At 46.2% G+C, this 19,720-nt stretch overlaps 1 protein-coding gene across 6 annotated transcripts in view; it reads left to right on the top strand.

Moving 5' to 3' along the window:
* The window catches only part of Sanbr (SANT and BTB domain regulator of CSR), a 46,431-nt gene extending 42,310 nt beyond the window's left edge, over positions 1-4,121 (top strand). For all 6 annotated transcript variants that reach the window (XM_050140804.1, XM_050140802.1, XM_050140805.1 and 3 more), the window contains 2 exons: positions 1,544-1,638; positions 2,850-4,121. In XM_050140804.1, coding sequence (XP_049996761.1) covers positions 1,544-1,638; positions 2,850-2,886 — 132 coding nt within the window. In that variant the 3' untranslated portion in view covers positions 2,887-4,121. The remainder of the gene's footprint in view (positions 1-1,543; positions 1,639-2,849) is intronic.
* The last annotated feature ends 15,599 nt before the right edge of the window (positions 4,122-19,720 follow it).

Genomic DNA, 19,720 nt, shown 5'->3' with positions numbered 1-19,720 from the left:
GGCGAGACAGTCACATCTTGCTTCCTCTGTGTCTGGGTCACAGCTACAGACTGAGCTTTCCTATTCCCAGAATTCTCCTGTTCTCGTTGCTCCACCTCTATTTCCTGCCTGGCTACTGGCCAATCAACATTTTATTAAAATACGATTGACAGGGTACAAACCATTATCCCACAGCATTCCCCCCCTTTTTTAAAACAAGAACTCTGAATCCAATATCCTTTGTTTAGCTTTTCTCCTGACCATTATCCATAACAACTTGTAACCCACATTCTAAACAAAGGAAAATATCCATAGTCAATTTTTGGGAATGTGGGTGTAGTTTTCCAGAATACTTCCTGCTGATTGGGGGCGCTGATAATCTTATGGGGACCTAAAGAAAATTTAGAATTATGATCAAGTTGTGACTGGAGTATCCTGTGAGGTTTGATCATCTCAGGCAGCAGTCTTGAACCTGTTCTGGATGAAGAACTCAGACATCTGGGCCATCTATTCCTGCCGGAGATTTCTCAGGTGGTCTTCCTTGATCAAAGCTGATTTTTCTTAATCTGGAATGAATTCATAGCCTTTCATTTCCTGTGGAAATAAAAGCAAAACCTCTTCTCCAAAGTAACATACCTTTTGACTTCAATTTTGAAGTCAAGGTATTTTCAAAATACTCATCTTGGATTAATTCAGCAGCATTTATGAACAAGTATCTTTTAGCAGCTGTTGTTCCTTCCTCAGCATTCAAACAATTCAAAGAGAGCACAATAACATACATTCTCTGTGTATTCTCTGTGTATTTTTCATCTTTATGTGGCTTTATTTTTACCTCTATTTCTTTTATTTTTAATTTCTGCCTTTTTGTTTTGTTTTGTTTTGTTTTGTTTTTCAAGACAGGGTTTCTCTGTGGTTTTGGAGCCTGTCCTGGAACTAGCTCTTGTAGACCAGGTTTGTCTCAAACTCACAGAGATCCGCCTGCCTCTGCCTCCCGAGTGCTGGGATTAAAGGCACGTGCCACCACCGCCCGGCTTAATTTCTGCCTTTTTGAAACAGGGTTTCTCTGTGTATCTTTGTCTTGGAAATCACTCTGTAGACCAGGCTGTCCTTGAACTCATAGAGATCTGTCTGCCTCTGCCTCCCAGTGCTGGGATTAAAGGTGCACGCCACCACACCTTGAACTCAGAGATCTGTCTGCCTCTGCCTCCCAAGTATTGGGATTAAAAGCATCAGGGTTTAGCAAATAAACTATACGTGTTTTGTTGTTGGTTTTGTTGTTGTTTTTAAATAAAAATCGAGGCTGGAGTAACCACATAGCTGCTAAGAACCGCATGAGGACTGGAGCTCAGAGTCCAGCCCTAGACAAGAGCCAGCTGAGCCCCTGTGCATTTGTCAAAACCCAGATCTATGTACTAAAATGATGAGTCTTACTATATGTAGTACTTCAGAAGCCTGAGCTTTATAGACCAAAAATAAATTACTTTCTAAATTTAGAAGTGTGTTTTGTTATGGGTCAGTCTTTACTTCCTTGAAGGTAACTCAATTTTGCTTCTTTATTCCACAGTTTGCAGGAGGTATTTATTCTAGGCTGGAAGCACAAGTCAAAGCCTCAGCGGCGCCTGGCAGTGCCCGGCAGAACAGCTCAGACAAAAACCCCAGGTAAATCAGCAGCTAGCAGCAGGAGGCCTCTGGTTCCGCAGAGTAAACCGTGTGAGCACTAAAGCACATAGTATGACTTCCGTTCCTTATTTCAGCAAATCAGAACACTTTTTAACAAGTCGTGAACACAAATTTTCATGAACATAAAAGGCTTAGTTTTCTTTAAGTTTCCTATTTATTGAGCCAGCTACCTTCGAGTCAGCCATTCTTGTCCGCAGTCTGGAGGTAAAAGCTCTCCTAGCACGCTCACCACATGTGTCTCCAACACCAAGTGATGGCGATACTGCACTAGTAAAAGCTGCAGCGCAGCTGCGGGCTGGCGAAATTGTCATACTATGTAGATTGTGTTAGGGTCACTGTAGGAAGTCACTGGCCCTTTCCTGTCCCTCCCCCACCTTTCTCTGTAGTGTGTCAATAGGCAGAGTGTGCTGCAGAGTAGAGAGAACACTGTTCGTCTACGTCTGATACAGGCTTTGGTTTTTTTTTTTTGTTTTTTGTTTGTTTGTTTGTTTTTCGAGACAGGGTTTCTCTGTGGCTTTGGAGCCTGTCCTGGAACTAGCTCGGTAGACCAGGCTGGTCTCGAACTCACAGAGATCTGCCTGCCTTTGATACAGGCTTTGTGTTATTCCAAAAATCTCTTGAACATCAGTCCTAAGCCTTTATCCTGCCCGAGGGGGACAGGGCTGCGTAGGTTGGCCCTTTCTTTACCAGAAAGTCCCCCAGTACAGTCACATCTTACTTCTCTCAATAAATTAACGAATAAGTCTTGTGCCATTCGCCATCACTGACTTCCTGTTAGGACTTAAGGTACTGAGATGTGAACACATGTACTAGAGACGCTGTGTGCCTAGTCCGCGACCCGGAGATCTGCACAGCTGGACGCGGCCTCCTCAGTCGCTGTGCTGGGTTCATCCAGAGCAGCCGTGCCTACAGCTGCAGTTTTTACGGCTCTCATCCCAAGTGTCCATCTGTGTCCCCCAGAAACACTGGTGTGTTCCGTTACAGTGCTGCTCCTGGCTGTACTGTGCAGTTTACTTACTAGATTCTCTCTCAAAATCATTTTGTAAGTTTGAATTCCAAATTGCATCTCACTGATGAGAGGCATACAGTTTCGCTGAGTGTTGATATTGTCAAGCGGACAAACTGAGGCAACAACAACAGCCTTCTGTTCCAGAGCTAGTCTGACTTTCTTTTCTGTTTAAAAAATCTAGGTCTAAAAGTCGTTTTGGTCAAGGGCGTCCTGCATAAAGCACCCTTAAACATAAAAAGAGAGAAGGCACACTCCTGGACATCTGAAATTGTTCATTTCCTGAAGACCTTCAAAACCATGACTTCTAAGTGTTTTATTAGTTATTCCTGCAAACCGCGTAAATCATGCTGAGACAGATATATAGTTAGGCTTCATTAAAACCTAACTGTAAATATAAATTTTTATATACATTTTTCCTTGTATAATTCTAGGCTGTGTAGAAAATAATTTCAAATTTTACATAGTCAAGATTCCTAATATTTGTTACCCTTTATTTATTTGAAAGAGAAAAGGCCTAAATTGTCAAATGACTGAGTTTTGGAAAGACCTTAAGAAATGAAGAGTTGCAGTTGGTAGTGTTACGTGCATGTGTGCTGACCACCATTGTGTGGACTGTCAAGTCTTAGGAATAGCATTGAAAGTGAGTCCTGTGTGATGGTACCCAGTGATGTGAGTGTAGGTCTGTGTGAATATGAAGGCATGACAGATCTTGAAGCCGCATGGAGTTTCAAGACGAGCTTTTTCCAGTATCATGTTGTCCAGACGCGTCCATCTTCTCAGGCTTTTACTGGATAGTAGTGTTAATTTGTTTCCCTCGGTTCTTCATGCTTCTGAGTTGGTCATCTGAGCCTGAATTACTGGTCATTAGTTTCTCTTCTCTGAAGCTAGTGACATCCCAAATTTCCTAGAATAGCCTGTGATGGTTTAGGGTAGAATCGTCTCGGTTCTGTAACATTCGCTTGTATGGCTCTCCAACCCATCCATTCTCTAAACCTGTTTCAACAACCCCTTAACAATTACAGTCGCTTAGGAGTCACTTAGGAGTGTCTTAAAAGTCCCGGATAGATTAAATGGCTAGAAATTTCATACATTCAAGAAAAATGAAATCAACTATTTTGTAGATCATGTTTTAATTTTTTCTAACCAGGTACATAGCATACCCGGGAAATTTTGTTCCAGACTGTGAGCATGCACTAAATCATGTGTTTGGAAATTATTCAGAGAGCAGGCTTGGTGATGTGGGGCAGGACAGCAGTTTTAAAGAACAGTTCAGCTCACATTCAGTTCATACAAAAAGAAATTAGAATTATTAGTGTATCTTTTAGTTGTTAAATGAAGTTCAATTATTTGATAATTTGTTTTTAATGTCTGATTTTGTTATATATATTTCAGTCATCTGATACTGTGGAAATAGCTAATACCATATTTATTTTTTAAAAAGTGTTTCTTAATACACGATGTGTGGTCTCATTATTCTTCAGCCTTGCAGTTGGCTGCTGGTCTCTGATAGCAGGGTTTGGATGTGTGTGTGTGAATGGGCCTATTGTGATCAGCGTGATCAGAAGGGAGCCTGCTTTGGGATTTTCACTGATGATAAAGTCCTCAGGGGACTGATATTAACAAACCAGACTTTGTTATAGTCTGACTCTATACAGAATGTGTTTGGTTAGTTTGTGTCTGTCTGTGATACATGGACAGGCATCTCCTCTGCCAAGTATTTTAAGGATTTCTTTACATTAATTCTGAGTTTATACTTCTTTAGTTGAAATAAATGGCAATGACAAAAACCATGTAGAAAGTGCCTTGGTCTGCCTGGTTCTGCTGTCTGAGAAGTCTGGAGAATGAGCTGTGTGCGAGGTGAAATGCCAAGGTTCCACGGTTATCATTGGAGTGTGATGGCACACCCTGTCACTCTGGAAACTGACATAGGACAATCCCACATTCAGGACCTGTCTCAGAACATTTAGCCAAACATTTAAGGTCTGAAATACCACAGAGGGTCCGGGCATGCAGCTCAGCAGTAGAACAGGTGCACAGGAGTCTGGTTTGCTCCCCACTAACAGGAGTGAGTGGAAACAGCATATGAATGATCTTCACTGTACTCATTCCTTTCCTTTTGAATGTTTAGTTGGAAATTGTGAGCTATATAATTATTTTAGAAGCTGAAACTGAAGCTGTCGTATTTTTTGGTGATGGCATATTTAAATAAGCATTAAAAATGCCTTTTGTCTCCAAACTGGGCAATAATTCTTTTTTTTAAATTTATTTATTATGTATACAATATTCTGTCTGTGTGTATGCCTGCTCCTGCAGGTCAGAAGAGGGCACCAGATCCCAGGTGGTTGTGAGCCACCATGTGGTTGCTGGGAATTGAACTCAGGACCTTTGGAAAAGCAGGCAACGCTCTTAACCTCTGAGCCATCTCTCCAGCCCCCTGGGCAATAATTCTTGAGTCAACCTCTAGCTATCATTCAGCAACTGTTCTGCCTCTCCCAGGCCAGAGGCACTGTGTTACCTAGCTCATCCAATTCTGATGGGTTAGTTCCTCCAGTCTCCCTAAAATGTGGTTGGTAGAGGAAGCTAATCCTAGGATAATGTTACAGAATTATTGGGAGTGAGTAAATTAATAGAAATCTCTCCATAAATATCATCTATTGTTGCATTGATATTGTTATTTATTTGGAAGAAATTTTCCAATTCTTTAAGGCAAAAGTTAATTGTACCTCTTCCTATAATTTGAGTTTCTGTGGGGGAAGTTTTTCAATTACTGACTTTCTCTGCTCTTGGCTGTAACTTCCTGTCTGCCAGGCTGTGTTCAGAATTGAGCCCAGTGTTTCCACGGCCGTGGTCGCCGTGGTCGCCGTGGTCGCTGTGGTCGCTGTGGTCGCTGTGGTCGCTGTGGTCGCTGTGGTCGCTGTGGTCCTGGGTGGTCTTCGTGCTGTGCCCTAACAAGGGTTGATGTGTTCTCGCGCTTGGACCTAGGAAGGAAGCGCCCGGATCTGTCCCTCTCCATCTCAGCGTCCCCACCTGTCATGTCTGACAGGGAGTTCCACCCCAACTTTGTGTTATCTGTTACCCAGAAAGCAACCCTGGGGTCTTACGTATGAGTAACTGTGTGTTCACACCTTAATTTTCACAATTGTCACTATGCTTTACTCCACTCAGCCACCCAGGATGAACCCAGCCTCACAGCCTAGATTTGCAAGTTCCTCCTTTCCCACCTTCTCTCTTACTGGCCACACCCCAGCTACCTGTTCTTCCCAATGAGTAAGTGCATTTTCACTTCGATGTGTGCTGCTCCCATAGTCTGCAAGGCTGATAACCACATTTGGGTTCGATGTCACTCTCGTGGGGATCCTTTCCACTGCCAATGTAAACAACACTCCCATCCTACAGAGTTTGTTTCTGCAGGTGTCTGACATGTGTGCAGCATCCCCCAGTATAAAGAGTGAGCCCCAGTCTTTCTGACTACCATAGTGTTTCAAAGTGTACAATGATCAGAAGAGATGACACCAAGCTGCGTCTCTCTGGAGGTCACCTCTGGTTGTCCCAGCATGGCAGCAGTGTCCTTCACAGCTTCTAGATTCTCATCTCACGACGGATCACTCAGAGAGATTCCCTGTAGACCCACACTTGAGTTCTGCTAGAGCCTGCCGAAACCAACTTAAGTTATAAGCAGAGTGGCGGTCCACATAAGTCACAGTTGTGACCACGTGACCTCTCCACAGCTTGCGTGGTGAATAGACAGGCACTGTGGCATTTTCAAGGAAGAGACCGTGAATCTATAGGCCTCTCTCAGTCTCCCCACAGTGATTATTTATGGAGCTTCCGTCTTACTCCTTTGAGATGGAGTCGCTCACTCACCTGGAGCTTGCCATTTTTCTGCTCTATGAGAGACCCAGCACTACAGTTTCAGGTAGACACAGCCATATTCAGTGTTTATATGGGTTCTGGGGATCTGAACACAGGTCCTTGTGATGGCTAAACAAGCCATCAAGCTAACCCACCAAAGTGAGCCTCATGTAACCTTTTAAGACAGAGTTTCTCTGTGTATCAGCCCTAACTATCCTGGAACTAGCTCAGTAGACCAGGCTTGCCTTGAACTCACAGAGATCTGACTGCCTCTGCCTCCTGATTGCTGAGATTAAAGGTGTGCGCCACAACCACCTAGCACATACAATCATTTTCTACCCTTATATTTCATCCACTTTTTTCTTACATTTTTATAAAAATAATATGTAGAGTTTGGGAGGTGGATCAGTTGGTACTTGATGCATAAGAAAAAAGACCAGAGTTCAATCCCCAGAATCTGTGTAGAAAAACTAGGTCTGATGTCTTGTGCGTGTAATCTCAGTAACTGGGGAGACAGAGAAAGGCAAATCCCCGGGACTCAATAGCCTGTCAAGCTAGCCTTGAGAGACTGTCTTGAAAAACAAGGTGAATGTGTTATGATTTTTAAAAATGCGGCAGTAGGCAGCAGAAATGCTGTAGGTCCCCAAGCGGTGGTAGAGGGCCATGTGGCGGCAGGCAGCGGGCCCTGAGAGCAGCCAGTTCCAGGCAGAGACGGCTGCCGGTCCCTGAGCTGTAGCTGGTCCCAGGCAGGGAGACACATGGCGGGCAGGCAGGAGACAGAGGCATGGATGGATAGACATGACATGTACAGTGAGGTTAAATATTTATTCAGGGGGTTATGGAGAGGGAAGGGATAAGGGGGAAAAGAGAGAGAGAAGGGAAAGAAGAGGACAGAGAGAGAGGAAGAAGGGGGGAGCAGACAAGAGAACAGAGAGAGAAGCCAAGATGGCGAGGGAGGGAGGGGCTGCAGGGAGTGGGTGTGGCTTGTCTCTTAAAGTGACAATTACAATAGGATGGAGCCTAACTTCCACACATCTGCACACATGTATGCCGACACACACCTGTGCAACACACATATACACTCATATTTAAAATGAACAAGCAGAATCCCGGAGGTGATGCCTTTGAGTCGTAACAAATGTGGGAAAGGAAAGAACAGAGTGGAAAGCGGCCAAAAACAGCACAGCTAAGAAGTTCCACAGATGTCAGCACGTACATGCATGCACAAACACAGGTATAATAACATTGCTGACAGTCTTGAGAAGGGCGCCCCCCCACCCGCCCAGGAGCCCTGAGGGCAAAGGCAGTGCTCAGCCAGCCAGACACTGCAGCAAATTGTCTTCCAAAGGTCAGAATAGACAAAAGAATATGGGTGTGTGTGTGAGAGTAAGTGTGAGCAAAGTGCACAGGACAATATTCTTACCTACGTCTTTATGGGTGAACAGACCCTCAGATGGCAGCTTGTCTAAGGGCAGTAACACACACACACACATGCACACACACACACGCGCGCACACACACACACACACACACACACACACGAGCATACTCGGTGACACTGCACTAGCCATCAGTGTGTGTAGCACACGTGGATGTGCAGCCTGACACGTAGTGTTCAGTTTTTCTGGCCAACAAACCTCTCCACCAACGCAATAATCCAAATCAGACCAAATCAAACAGGATTAGAAGAAGCCCAGGTTTAATGGATGCCAGCACTCCCGGGAAACCACAAAGAGGGGAGGAGAACCGGAAGGACCACGTGTTCCTTCTCTGCAAGACAGTTAGAATAATCCGTGGGAGGGAGTGGTCTGGACTTGTCGGGAGGGTGGTGCTGTGCTCACTGCTCATGGCCTGCCTTGCCTACCTCCCTGTGATCTCTTGGCATTGCTCTGCCAGGACACTGACGCAGGCCAGCGGTCCCCAGCTCTGTTAGAGCCGCTGTGTGTCTGTAAGAAACAGCCAAAACAAACATGGTGGTTTACAGGTTAATTTTGAGTGACATTGTTGTTTGTTTGGAACTCTGTTCCTACCTATGGTTAATATATTTCCTCTAACTTAATAAATTAACAAAATTAATTCTTTAGTAAGACATGTAGTCAGTCACCTGTCTGAATTATTGTACATCAGGATAAATATGTGAGAGAAATCTCTATCGTGTACCGCCATAACTGCAGTCAGTACTGGAGCTAAGTTTGTGGTCGTTTGCCTTGCTTTTTAAATTAGGCCTCATTCTCTCTGGCAGATAGGTGCTGGGATAGTGGCAGATAGTGGCTGTGGAGCTGGGGGTGGCATATTTTAAAGCTCACAGTGGAGTCATAAGCACACTGATGTTTGACATGGTCATGTTTAAATGACAAGCACTAACCTCCACCCCAATCATGCTCAGGAAATCATGGATTCTGATGCCAGAGCCTCTCCTTGAGGGGCTGTGGCCTGGGTTATGTGCACATTCGGTTTTCTGGGTTGGCTTTATGTAAGTGCGCATGTGTGAACTGTCTGAAGTAGGAAGCAGAGTTCTGTGGAAGTAACTGGTGAGACAGAAATTGCCAGAACACACAGAGAAGTCTAGAAGGAAAGGAGAAGTGGAGCAAGGAAGGCTACTTAACAACATTGCTGTTAAAGTCAGTTTCCTTCTGAAGCCAGACTCGCCCGCTATGAGATGGGCAGACCTGCGTATGTGTCTCTTCTGCAGGTTCTGTCAGCATATGCTCTAGTATTCTCAAACAGTAAAGGAGAAGATACTTAAATATGTCATAGCAGACACATCAGTTCAGACACTTTAAAAACCAAATGTTCCTCCTTTCAGCAAACACTTGTTTTAACTTAGAAAAGACATAACTTCTAATGTGTAAAACTGAGTTCCAGCTTACCTAGCCTGCCAGTCTGCGCTCGAACCTGCTGGTTGCCTGACCTCCATCCTCATTCTGTCCACCAAAGTGGGAAAGACACAGATGTGGGAAACGCAGGGCAGATTTACCCCAGGATGTCCATAGAAGCTGTTTCAGAGATGGGACGAGGGGATGGATTCGGGAGAACACAGCAGCAATGCTGTGGTACCACCTAGTAACCCAACGGAACAGCACTAGCAATTATAGTAGAAATAAAACATCCCCACACACCCATCCTCCCAGAAGTAAACCTTGCACTGAATTTTCTACTTACTGCCCTGATGCCTGTCATTTGTGCCTCCATACTTTGCCTCCACATCAGAATGGTGTGTGCAGCCTTCATGCAGTGACCTCATAGTGCACACATCCTTCCGCAGCTCTGAAAGCATACTTTTAGAGTGATGCATCCTGATACAGGGAGCTGAAGCTTACTCACTCAGTAGTACAATCTAGTTTAGCAATCTCTTAAAATACATGTATCTGTTTCTTGTCAGTAAATATTGATATTATATTTTGGGCTTGCTTTTGGTTTTATTCTGTTTAAGTAGTGTCTTATTATATGGCCCAGGCTGGCTTCTAACCCACGCTCTTCCTGTCTCAGTCTCTGGGGTGCTGGGATTACAGACACGTGTCACCACACCTAGCTTCAGTTTCTTCCCCTTAACATTCCAGTAAAACCCTCTGAAAATTCTTTCATGAATATATTAGCTGATGGATTTGCATTTCAGCAAGTTGTCAAGTTCTCCTCCCAAATTGTTCCAGCATGGGCGCCTACCAGCAGCACCTGATGCCCCTGTTTGCCCAGCCACCAGCATTCCTGCCAGTCAGGATGGTCCTGTCGTAGTAATAACAGAATCTCAGCAGTGTAGTACAGAGGCTTAGGCTTTGCTCTGAAGCTCTGCTCATCGTGGTCATAGGGGGCAGGGATGAAGGCTCCCTCCGACACTGACTTACCAGGCTCAACTGCAGCCCATGAAGTCCCTGCATAGAAATACGCTTTCACTTTGCCCATTGCTGGTCTTACCTTCATGCTTCCCATTCCTCCCCTCGGGTGCTACTGTTTGTAAGTTTATTACAAATACCACAGGTCCTGACAAACTGCAGTTCTCACTAGTCCAGAGAAAGTGGAATAGTGTCATTGTTTTTTTTTTTTTAAGTATTTATTTATTGTGTATATAATATTCTGTCTGTGTGTATGCCTGCAGGCCAGAAGAGGGCACCAGACCTCATTACAGATGGTTGTGAGCCACCATGTGGTTGCTGGGAATTGAACTCAGGACCTTTGGAAGAGCAGGCAATGCTCTTAACCTCTGAGCCATCTCTCCAGCCCCTAGTGTCATTGTTTTTGTTTGGAGACTTACTTAGGGAGGTTAAGTGTATGCTTGTATGTTTATTGGTCACTTGGGTTTCTTCTCATTCTTAATCCATTTGTGCGGCTAATAACAATGCCATAAGCTACTTTATAAGAAATAGATTTATTTCTCTTAGCACTAGAAGCCAAAAACTAAGATACGCCCGTGCTGTCTAGTGAGGGCCCCTGAACTGCGTCCTCATGCAGGAGAACCTGGAAGGCGAGTTCTGCCAGTCCATAAAGCTGGACAAGGTAGCGCATACCTCTAATCTCAGCATCGAGGCAGGAGGATGGCAAATTTGAAGCCAGCCTGGTCTACACAGTTAGACTCTACCTTAAAAAAGATATCAAAACAAAAGCATTTCTTAATACTGTCAAATTGATAACAGCTAGGTCTTGGATGGGGCAGATGTGTTAAGGTCTAAAGAGCATCTGTTTTTCTGCTGAGTGTTAAGGCTTACTATATGTCTACCTGTGGTCTGTGTGCATGCTGGCCCTTTATTAGTAATATGGATTATAAATATCTCTACCTTTAAGGTTGTCAACGATTCATAGAAGGCTTTTTTCCTCCGTTTTTGTTTAGTTCTCCATGTTATGAGATGGTATCCCAGGATAAGCCTAGAACTCACAGCAGCTCTCCTGTTTGTTTGTTTGTTTGTTTGTTTGTTTGTTTGTTTGTTTCGAGGTGGAATCTCACTGTGTGCCCTGGCTATTCTGGAACTTACTCTGTAGACCAGCTGGCCTCAGACTCAAAGATCTACCTGCTCCTGTCTCTCGAACGCTGGGATTAAAGGTGTGTGCCGCTCTACCTGGCAATGGGTCGTGACCTTCAAAATCATTTTTACAGGCATGAGCCAACAGACCTGGAGGAAGTTAATTTAGACTATAATTAAATATATTAACTTTTCCTCTTTATGATTCTGTCTCTTTAAGAAGCCATCTTTAGTCCTGATATTTACTGTAATGTTTACTTTTAGAAGTCCCCTGCAAGAACAGCGAGTGCTTGTAACCAGTGAGCAGTCTGTCTAACGCCGCTATTCAGTTCTGGGTTACAGACACTTTCTAAATGCCTTTCAGCGTGCAGCCACCTTATCTTTGTTAGTAGCTCATCTTCTTCTTAGTAGTTTACATTGTTTATATAATAGAGTGTGAACAGACCAAAGGAGGGAGGAAAAACTATGCCGGGATTCTAAGAGAGTTTTACTGTAAAGGAACTGGCTAAAGAGACGTGAAGAAATGGGAAACTAAAGGAGCCGTTGAGGTAAAAGCTGAACTAACGAAAGAAAGCAGTTAGAAACATTAGCGCCTGGAAGCTAGAGGAGGAACTTCCAGAGGTGTGGTTCTAGTAAATCCCGAATCTTTCAGGCCTGTGAGATGGTTCGGTGGGTGAAGTCTTCTGCGCCAAGCCTGACGGCCTGAGTCGACCCCGAGAAATGACTCCAGGTTGTCCTCTGGCCCGACCTCTGTGTCATGACACACAAACATACACACACTAAATACAAATGTAAAAAAATACTTTAAAAATAAGTTCTCATTTTCTTCTGCTACCTAAATGAATATACTTTCACATGGAAAAAATAATCTATCAGAACCGTTAAAGAAAATTCAGTTTGGTGACAAGGGACAGACTAGCCCGGCAGGGTGAATGTACATTGTCTGAGTCGGCACCTCTGGGAGGCTGGGACAGGGATCACTGCAAGGCCAGCCTTAGCTACACAGTAAGCTGCAGGGCAGCCTGGGCTAGAGTGAACCCCGTCTAAAGAAAGAGAGCGCTGCACAGTCTATAAACTGAATGGCGGCTGGTGACAGAGACATGATCAGGGCTTGTGCTCAAGCCTAGCGTAGGGAAGCACGATGTCTTTCTCGTGACTGCAAGCCTGCAGCAGAAGCTGTGCCCAAGCTCTGTCCTGCTGACAGGCCAGTCTATGCTCAGGATATCTGTTGGGAGCCTTTCCTGAATTCTGGCTCCAGGTCGGAATGAGAACACAGCGTGTGAGTGAGGTGTACCCCAGGCTTGTGACTGTCTGGGGACTGGCTGCTTCGTGAACATCAGGGAGTCTTTCCGCTGAGTTCTGTCTCACCTGAGCCTGGCTTAAACATTAGAGGTTAGTCCCCAGTGTCGTGCTCTGACCAGGAAACCTCAGATTCACCTCTACAAAAGGAGACAGAATGAGGGGTCCGTCTGGGGAAACAACCGGGGAAGGAAACCCTTCATTAGAGGTGGACATTTGGGACCCCAACCATGTCAGACAGGAACCATTGTTCCTTTGTTGGGCTGTGTCATTTTCGTTGGTCTTAAGTGGAGGAACCAAGGTATAAACTTGAACTTAAGACTATCTTACTAAGCACTACCCTGGGAAGCTGGGGAGATGCCCGTGGTGCTATCGTGTGCCTCTTTAACGTTCTTAGAAGAACTGTGCTCTGCTACACACACGAGCCTCTGGGTGATAAAAAGATTTCTCAAAATGTTAAAATTGTAATGAAAGTCATTTTTGAAATGAAATTCTGAATATCTGAAAAAGAAAGCAAAGTCAAACACAAGCTGTATGACTGACAGATCCCTGAGACAAGCTCGAGAACATAATGTAGATTCGGCATCTCACCCCAGGACAGCTTCTAAAGAACAGCACCAGACAGCTGAATCCGGCATTCGAAAAAGATGTGGGTCATGGCAGACTCCGTGTGCTAAGTAGGATAAAGTCCACCTGGACCAGAGAACCGTACATAATGGTCGACCGCTGGGCAAAAGTCTGCTCTTTTCACTACAGAAGACAAGCAGACAGTAAGTGAAAATACCAGAAGAGACAAAGCCTAGTGGGAAGCTGCTCTGGCACATCTGTAACCCCAGCTGGTCTGGCACATCTGTAACCCCAGCTGGTCTGGCACATCTGTAACCCCAGCTGAAGCAGAAGAACCATGGAGTCGGAGGCCACCCTGGGCTATACTGAGTTCTGCAACGGCTTGGCCACAGTGACCACCCTCTCAAAAATCCAGTGGGGAAAGACGGTTCACAGGAGAGCACAGGTCCAGAAGAAACAGGATGCAGGTTAAGGATCCTGAAACACCTGCTCTCACCCGCTTCAGAGTTTATTGCTGTGACAAACATGACCATAAACACGGGGAGGACATGGTGTCTGTCTTCTCACAGTTCACACTCCTCAGGGAGGTCAGGGCTGGAACTCTAGGCAGGAACCTAGAGGCAGGAGTGGTTTGGCCTAATTAATTCTGGCCAGAATTGTAAGTTCTATTGGAAACATTTTCTTCCTTTTTAACTTTTTTTGATTCTTTTTGGATTTCACGTCAAGCATTCTGATCCCACTCAGCTTCCCTCACATCTGCCCTCTGCCCTTGCAACCCACCCAAAACAAAACCAAGTTTAGGAGAAAAAAACAGACAAAACAAAGAAAACGTGTGTGTGTGTGTGTGTGTGTGTGTAGACAGAGAGAAAATAACTGTCTCGGCAGCTGTGGTGTGGCCTGTTGAGTCGCAGTTCACCTTTTAGTCCACTCATCTTGCAAGTGTTCATTTTCTCGAGTTGGAGGCCCCTGGCCAATAATGAGCTCTCCCTGGGGCTCTTCTCTGGATATCCTGCTGCTGTCCTGTGTCATGGAGATCCTGAATTTTTGGATCTGTAGGTTCTTCCCCTTCACATGCTCCAACAGTTCATAGATGAGGTGGATTTGGGGGTGGGCCAACTCTGGGCCCTGGTTCTGGGCCTGGGTTCTGGGTGGTAGCTGGCCTGGCCAGCTTGTTAGCTCTCCCTCATCTGCACTTCCTGGCCGAGCTCCCCAACACTGCCTACCCGCTCTCCCAGTGCCCCTGCCCAGTGCCCCTGCCTCAAGGGGCGGAGCCAGTTCTGCTCTCTGGCCCTGGGAGGGGGGGCGGCAGCTCCCTGTCTTTGCCCAGGCAAGGTGCAGAGCTGGCAAATGTGGGCCAGCTCTCCTGCCCCTGTGCCCTCAGGGCTGGCTCATCTGTGCCCACACCCAGGTCAGGTGCAGAACCTGCTCTCCTGATTGCTGCCCACGGTAAGGGTCAGGGCTAGTTCTCCCCCTCTTGTGACCCCAGGGCCAGCCGCAGGTGCTACCAGGTGGGCATTTTCTCTCACCAGTACCACTCTGTGGCAGACAAGGGAGACCAGCTCTTGTGTGCTGCCCAGGTGCGGGCCACGCCTGTGGTGAGTGGGGGTGGGGGATCTCCCTTGAGGGCGGGCCCAGCTCTTTTGCTGCAGCATACATACAGCAAAGGGCAGAGCAGCCATCATCCCAGGGTCGGTGAAGGCGGAGCTTGCTCAGCACGGCATGGTCCCAGTGATCCTCTCTGCTAACACGGGCCACAGACATCATCACAGAACCACTGATCCAGACATGGCCCTAGGCGGCAGCCCAGGCTCAAGTGTCTACTCGAATGTCTGAGTGACTGACCACCTGGGTCAGTATGGCCCTGGAGGCAGCATTGGCCTTAGACTCTGACGCAGTCTCAGGTGGTTGACCAGACCCCAGGTATCTGCACAGCCCTTAGTGGTAACAGAAGCCACAGACATCAACTCAGACCCTGGCTGCTGCAGGACCGCGGACCCAGACATGGCCTTAGCAGCAGCCCTGGTCTGGATAATACCACGGCCTCGCATGACAGCACTGGCCACTCAAATAGGCTTTGCCCCGGCCGCGGCAGCACAGCCCTTGGATGCCAACATGGTCACAGGTTGTGAGCTAGGCCATGGGCATCCATGTGGTCTTTGGTGGCAACCTGGACCAGGGACATCAACATGGACCACAGACCCAAACGTGGTTCTTGGCAGCAGCCTGGGCCGGGATGTCCCTGCGCTGGTGACATCTGAGTGGCCGCTAGGCCATTGGGATTGCCATGGCCCCTGCAGCGGCATGGCCCTTGGACGTCAGCATGGCTCCAGGTGGCGGCCAATCCTACCGACCTCTGCACGGCCCTCAGTGGCGACAGTAGCCACAGGCGTCAACACAGGCCCCCTTGGCTGCTTCAGGGCCTCAGGACCTCAAACCAAGCCCTGGCCCTGGTAAGCAGCCCATTCCCATTAACCTGTTCCTCCACCTTCAGCTCTTCAGATCCACCTTTCTCCCCAGCCCATGAACCTTTCTGCCTCTCTTCCATTTCCCCAACCTGTACTTGCTGCCCGACCGTCCTGGGCCGGGATCTAGTTGGTGGAGTCCTGCCCACCTCAGCCGAATGGCTTTTCTTTTCTCTCCTGCCAGTGCCTAGGAACCTCAGGTAGCACCTACTATGATGGTGTCTAACTGCCTGGTGCCAGATTGATTGTACGCCCCAAAAAGATGGGGGGGAGCCATCTGTGTCCACCAGCTCAGCCCTGGAAATGACTGAGCCCCTCGTGGTAATGTTTTTGAAGGATTATTTCTGTCGCTCTGGAAGATGGCTCAGCAGTCAAGAGAGCACACTGCTTTTGCAGAGGACTGTTTGAACCCCAGTGCCCACGTCGAGTAGATTACAACTGCCTTTAACTCCAGCCAGGGCTCTGTAGTGCCTGTGGCCTCTGTGGTTCCTGCACTCACGCACATAGTGACCCCACACAAAGCCAGACATGGCAGTGTGTGCCACTAACTCACGTACTTAGGAGGCTGAGGCAAGTGGATCACTGATCTCTGTGAGTTTGAGGGTTACCAGGGCTACGTAGTGAGATCCTGCCTCAAAATAATTTATTAACTAATTGAAAATAAAGCTTTTTTTTTAAAACAAAGATCTTCTAAACTTTCAGAAAAGTTGCAGAAATGGTGGGAAAACCTGCCACATATGCCCAGAAGCCACAGCTGAGTTGTGTGTCCTGCGCCAGGGATGTTCATTCAGGGGAAGGACCCAACCTTGCTAGGACCGTACCGCTATGCCGCTCCAGGCTCTCTTACCCTGCACAGCTTGGATGCCTCAATGGCCTCACGCCTTTGAGTATTTTTACATCAGCTTGGAGTTTCTTGAGACATGGCTGCACTGTGACGTCCAGGGTGGCCTACACCTGAGTGTCCTGCCTCTGGCACCCAAGTGTGCACCACCCAGCACCTCATAAAATACAGTCTGGGACACAGCTCTCTGCTGATTCTCCAGCACCACGCGGTGTCACGGCAGTAAATTGGATCACGTGGTTATGTTGCCTTCCACTTGTCTCCACTGTCAAATTATTTTTTTCTTTTTTGTTGTTCATGTTTTGTTTTGTTTGGAGACAGAGTCTCTCCACGTAGCCCTGGCTGCCCTGGAACTGTGTAGACCAGGCTGACCTTGAACTCACTGGGATCCTCTGCCTCCTGTGATGACATCATGCCTGGCTTCCTTTTTTCTTTGTGATGAATATCTTATGTGGAGACAGTTGGACTATCCATACTTTATTCATGATCCCAGTTTCAGGCTCTAGGACAAGCGACAATGGCTGGTCCCTCTTTGGCCATTAATATGAAAGCTGCTAAGAAGCCTTTCTATAAAAGTCGCATTTAATTCACTAATGTCTCTATAGCATAGGGCTCATTTAATTCAAAGAATTATAATGTATGAATCTCATTATTTCTATGCTTAAGTTATCCCCAATTTGGGCACGGGGTACATGACTCCATCTTTGGTTCTGGCTTATTTGTTTGGACACTTCCATCCTGGCTGGCACAGGATGCTCTGGGCTCAGCGAGTTCTCCCTGTTTCTCTCTGGAATCAACTCCCCACAGAACACTGGTTCCTCAGAGTCCAGAGCCAAAAGAAACTGTCTGGTTCCTAAAGCTGGCTTCTATTGCCATGTTTCAGCTTCCTAACTCACTCTGTGAACTCAAAGAGGAGGTGTAAGTATGTAGCTCTATTTCTCTAAACAACTCACCTATCCCATGACCCAGGGATACACGCTGACGATTCTAAACCCAGTCCTGTCCCGTGACCCAGTGATACACGCTGACGATTCTAAGCCCAGTCCCACACAGATGGGTTCACTCTAACTCTCCATTTTTTAAATGTTTACCCTTCTCTTAGTGAGAATTTGGCTATAATTATCTGAAATACAGTGATGTATTTGCTGAACGTCAAGTGTGGGTCAGTCTTCTGTCCCCATCACGCCGGCCCTGCCGCCCTCATTACAAAGTGTCAACCCTACCATCCATGGATCACCGTTGATGACACCAGCTTTCGTGAGGCAACGTCGTATCTCGTTGGTCCACACAGTAGATTTTGAAGATGCAGGGCTTCTGGCCTGTTTCACCTGTAAACAGATACTGTGTAAAACTGAAGAATGGCTGCTGACTTAACTTTTATATTAAAATACCAAGATTTTAAAAATATCTACTCTAAGCTCACTAGTAGATTTAAGAGTAGATTTTAAATCCCAGCGCTACACAGTGTAGCGTTGACATATAGACACAGTCTAAAATGAACCCTCAATTATGCACCCAAGTGGTTTCTGACAAAGGTGCCAGACCATTCAGTGCGGGATGGCTTTTTCTGAATGAAAGAAAGAAAGGGAAGTCCGTGTATCCACATGTCTAAAAATGGATCAGGATCACTTAGCTCGTGTTGTATACAAACTTTGCTCAACTCTTGGCATATGGCGGACACCTGTACTCAGGAAGAGCACGGGAGAACTGTGAGTTTGAGGAGAAACTGGCAGGGTAAGTCAGTCTGAGCGACACAGTAAGATACTGCTCAAAAAGCCAAAATAAACATTAAATCAAAATCACCAAAGACCGAAAACTATAAAAATCTTTTGAAGTACATAGATCAAAGCTTCACAATGTTGGATTTGACAGTAATTTCTTGAATATGACAACAGAGGCCCACATAATAAAAAATAGACAAATTGGATTCCATGAGAATTTTTTTTGTTTGTTTGTTTTTCGAGACAGGGTTTCTCTGTAGCTTTGGTGCCTGTCCTGGAACTAGCTCTGTAGACCAGGCTGGCCTCGAACTCCCAGAGATCTGCCTGCCACCACCGCCCGGCTCCATGAGAATTTTTTTTTTTTTGATTTTTCGAGACAGGGTTTCTCCGTAGCTTTTGGTTCCTGTCCTGGAACTAGCTCTTGTAGATCAGGCTGGCCTCGAATTCCCAGAGAGCCGCCTGCCTCTGCCTCCCGAGTGCTGGGATTAAAGGCGTGCGCCACCACTGCCGGCACCATGAGAATTTTTTAACGTGCCTTGAAAGACTCAGCTGTATATGGCGGCTTATGCTTATAACCCCAGCAGTCCAGAGGAGAAGCAGAAGGACCACAAGTTCAAAACCATTTTGGGTCACACAGCAAGACCCTGTTTCAAAACAACATAAATATGAGCAAAGGAAAAAGGCAGCCAAAGAATAGGAGAAACATTTGCATATCTTATATCTGAAACCGGTTGAGTCCAGGACAGAAAACACCCATAAGTTTCAACAGCAAAATAAAAAGCCTGTTCAAACAGGGCAGAGGGTTTGCTGTGATCTGGAAGTTTATGTCCTCCATCCCCTGGATTCGTGTTAAAACTTAGTCACCAATGGGAAGGACAGCTATTGCCGGGAGGCGAGAAAGTGGATTATTTCATAGGTAGATGGTAGCTGGAGGTGGCACTTTCATGTCCCAACTGCACAGTCCCAAATAATCACACACAAACTTACATTAATTACAAACTGTTTGGCCTGTTACCTCAGGCATATTATTAACTAGCTCTTACATCTTAAATTAACCCATCTCTATTATTCAATATTTTACCACGTGGCCATGGCATTACCTCACATCTTGCTTCCCCGGCAGCTGCCAGCATTTCCCTGACTCTGCCTTCTCTTTCCCTGTATCTTTGCTTGGATTTCCCACTTGGCTCCATTCTGCCTGACCATTGGCCATATCAGCTTCTTTATCAGCCAAGGATAAGAAAACATTCACAGCGTACAGAAGGGCACCCCGCATCATAGACCATTTCATTCTTGTGAGAGGCGTTTGTAGATGGACGGCAGTGTTGATGAGACACAGCGTGAGTGACACACTGCTA

The sequence above is a fragment of the Alexandromys fortis genome, unplaced genomic scaffold (genome assembly GCF_014885135.2).
Source record: "Alexandromys fortis isolate MF-2015 unplaced genomic scaffold, M_Fortis_MF-2015_v1.1 scaffold_7, whole genome shotgun sequence".
NCBI lineage: Eukaryota > Metazoa > Chordata > Mammalia > Rodentia > Cricetidae > Alexandromys > Alexandromys fortis.
This window is presented reverse-complemented; position numbering and strand designations above follow the sequence as displayed.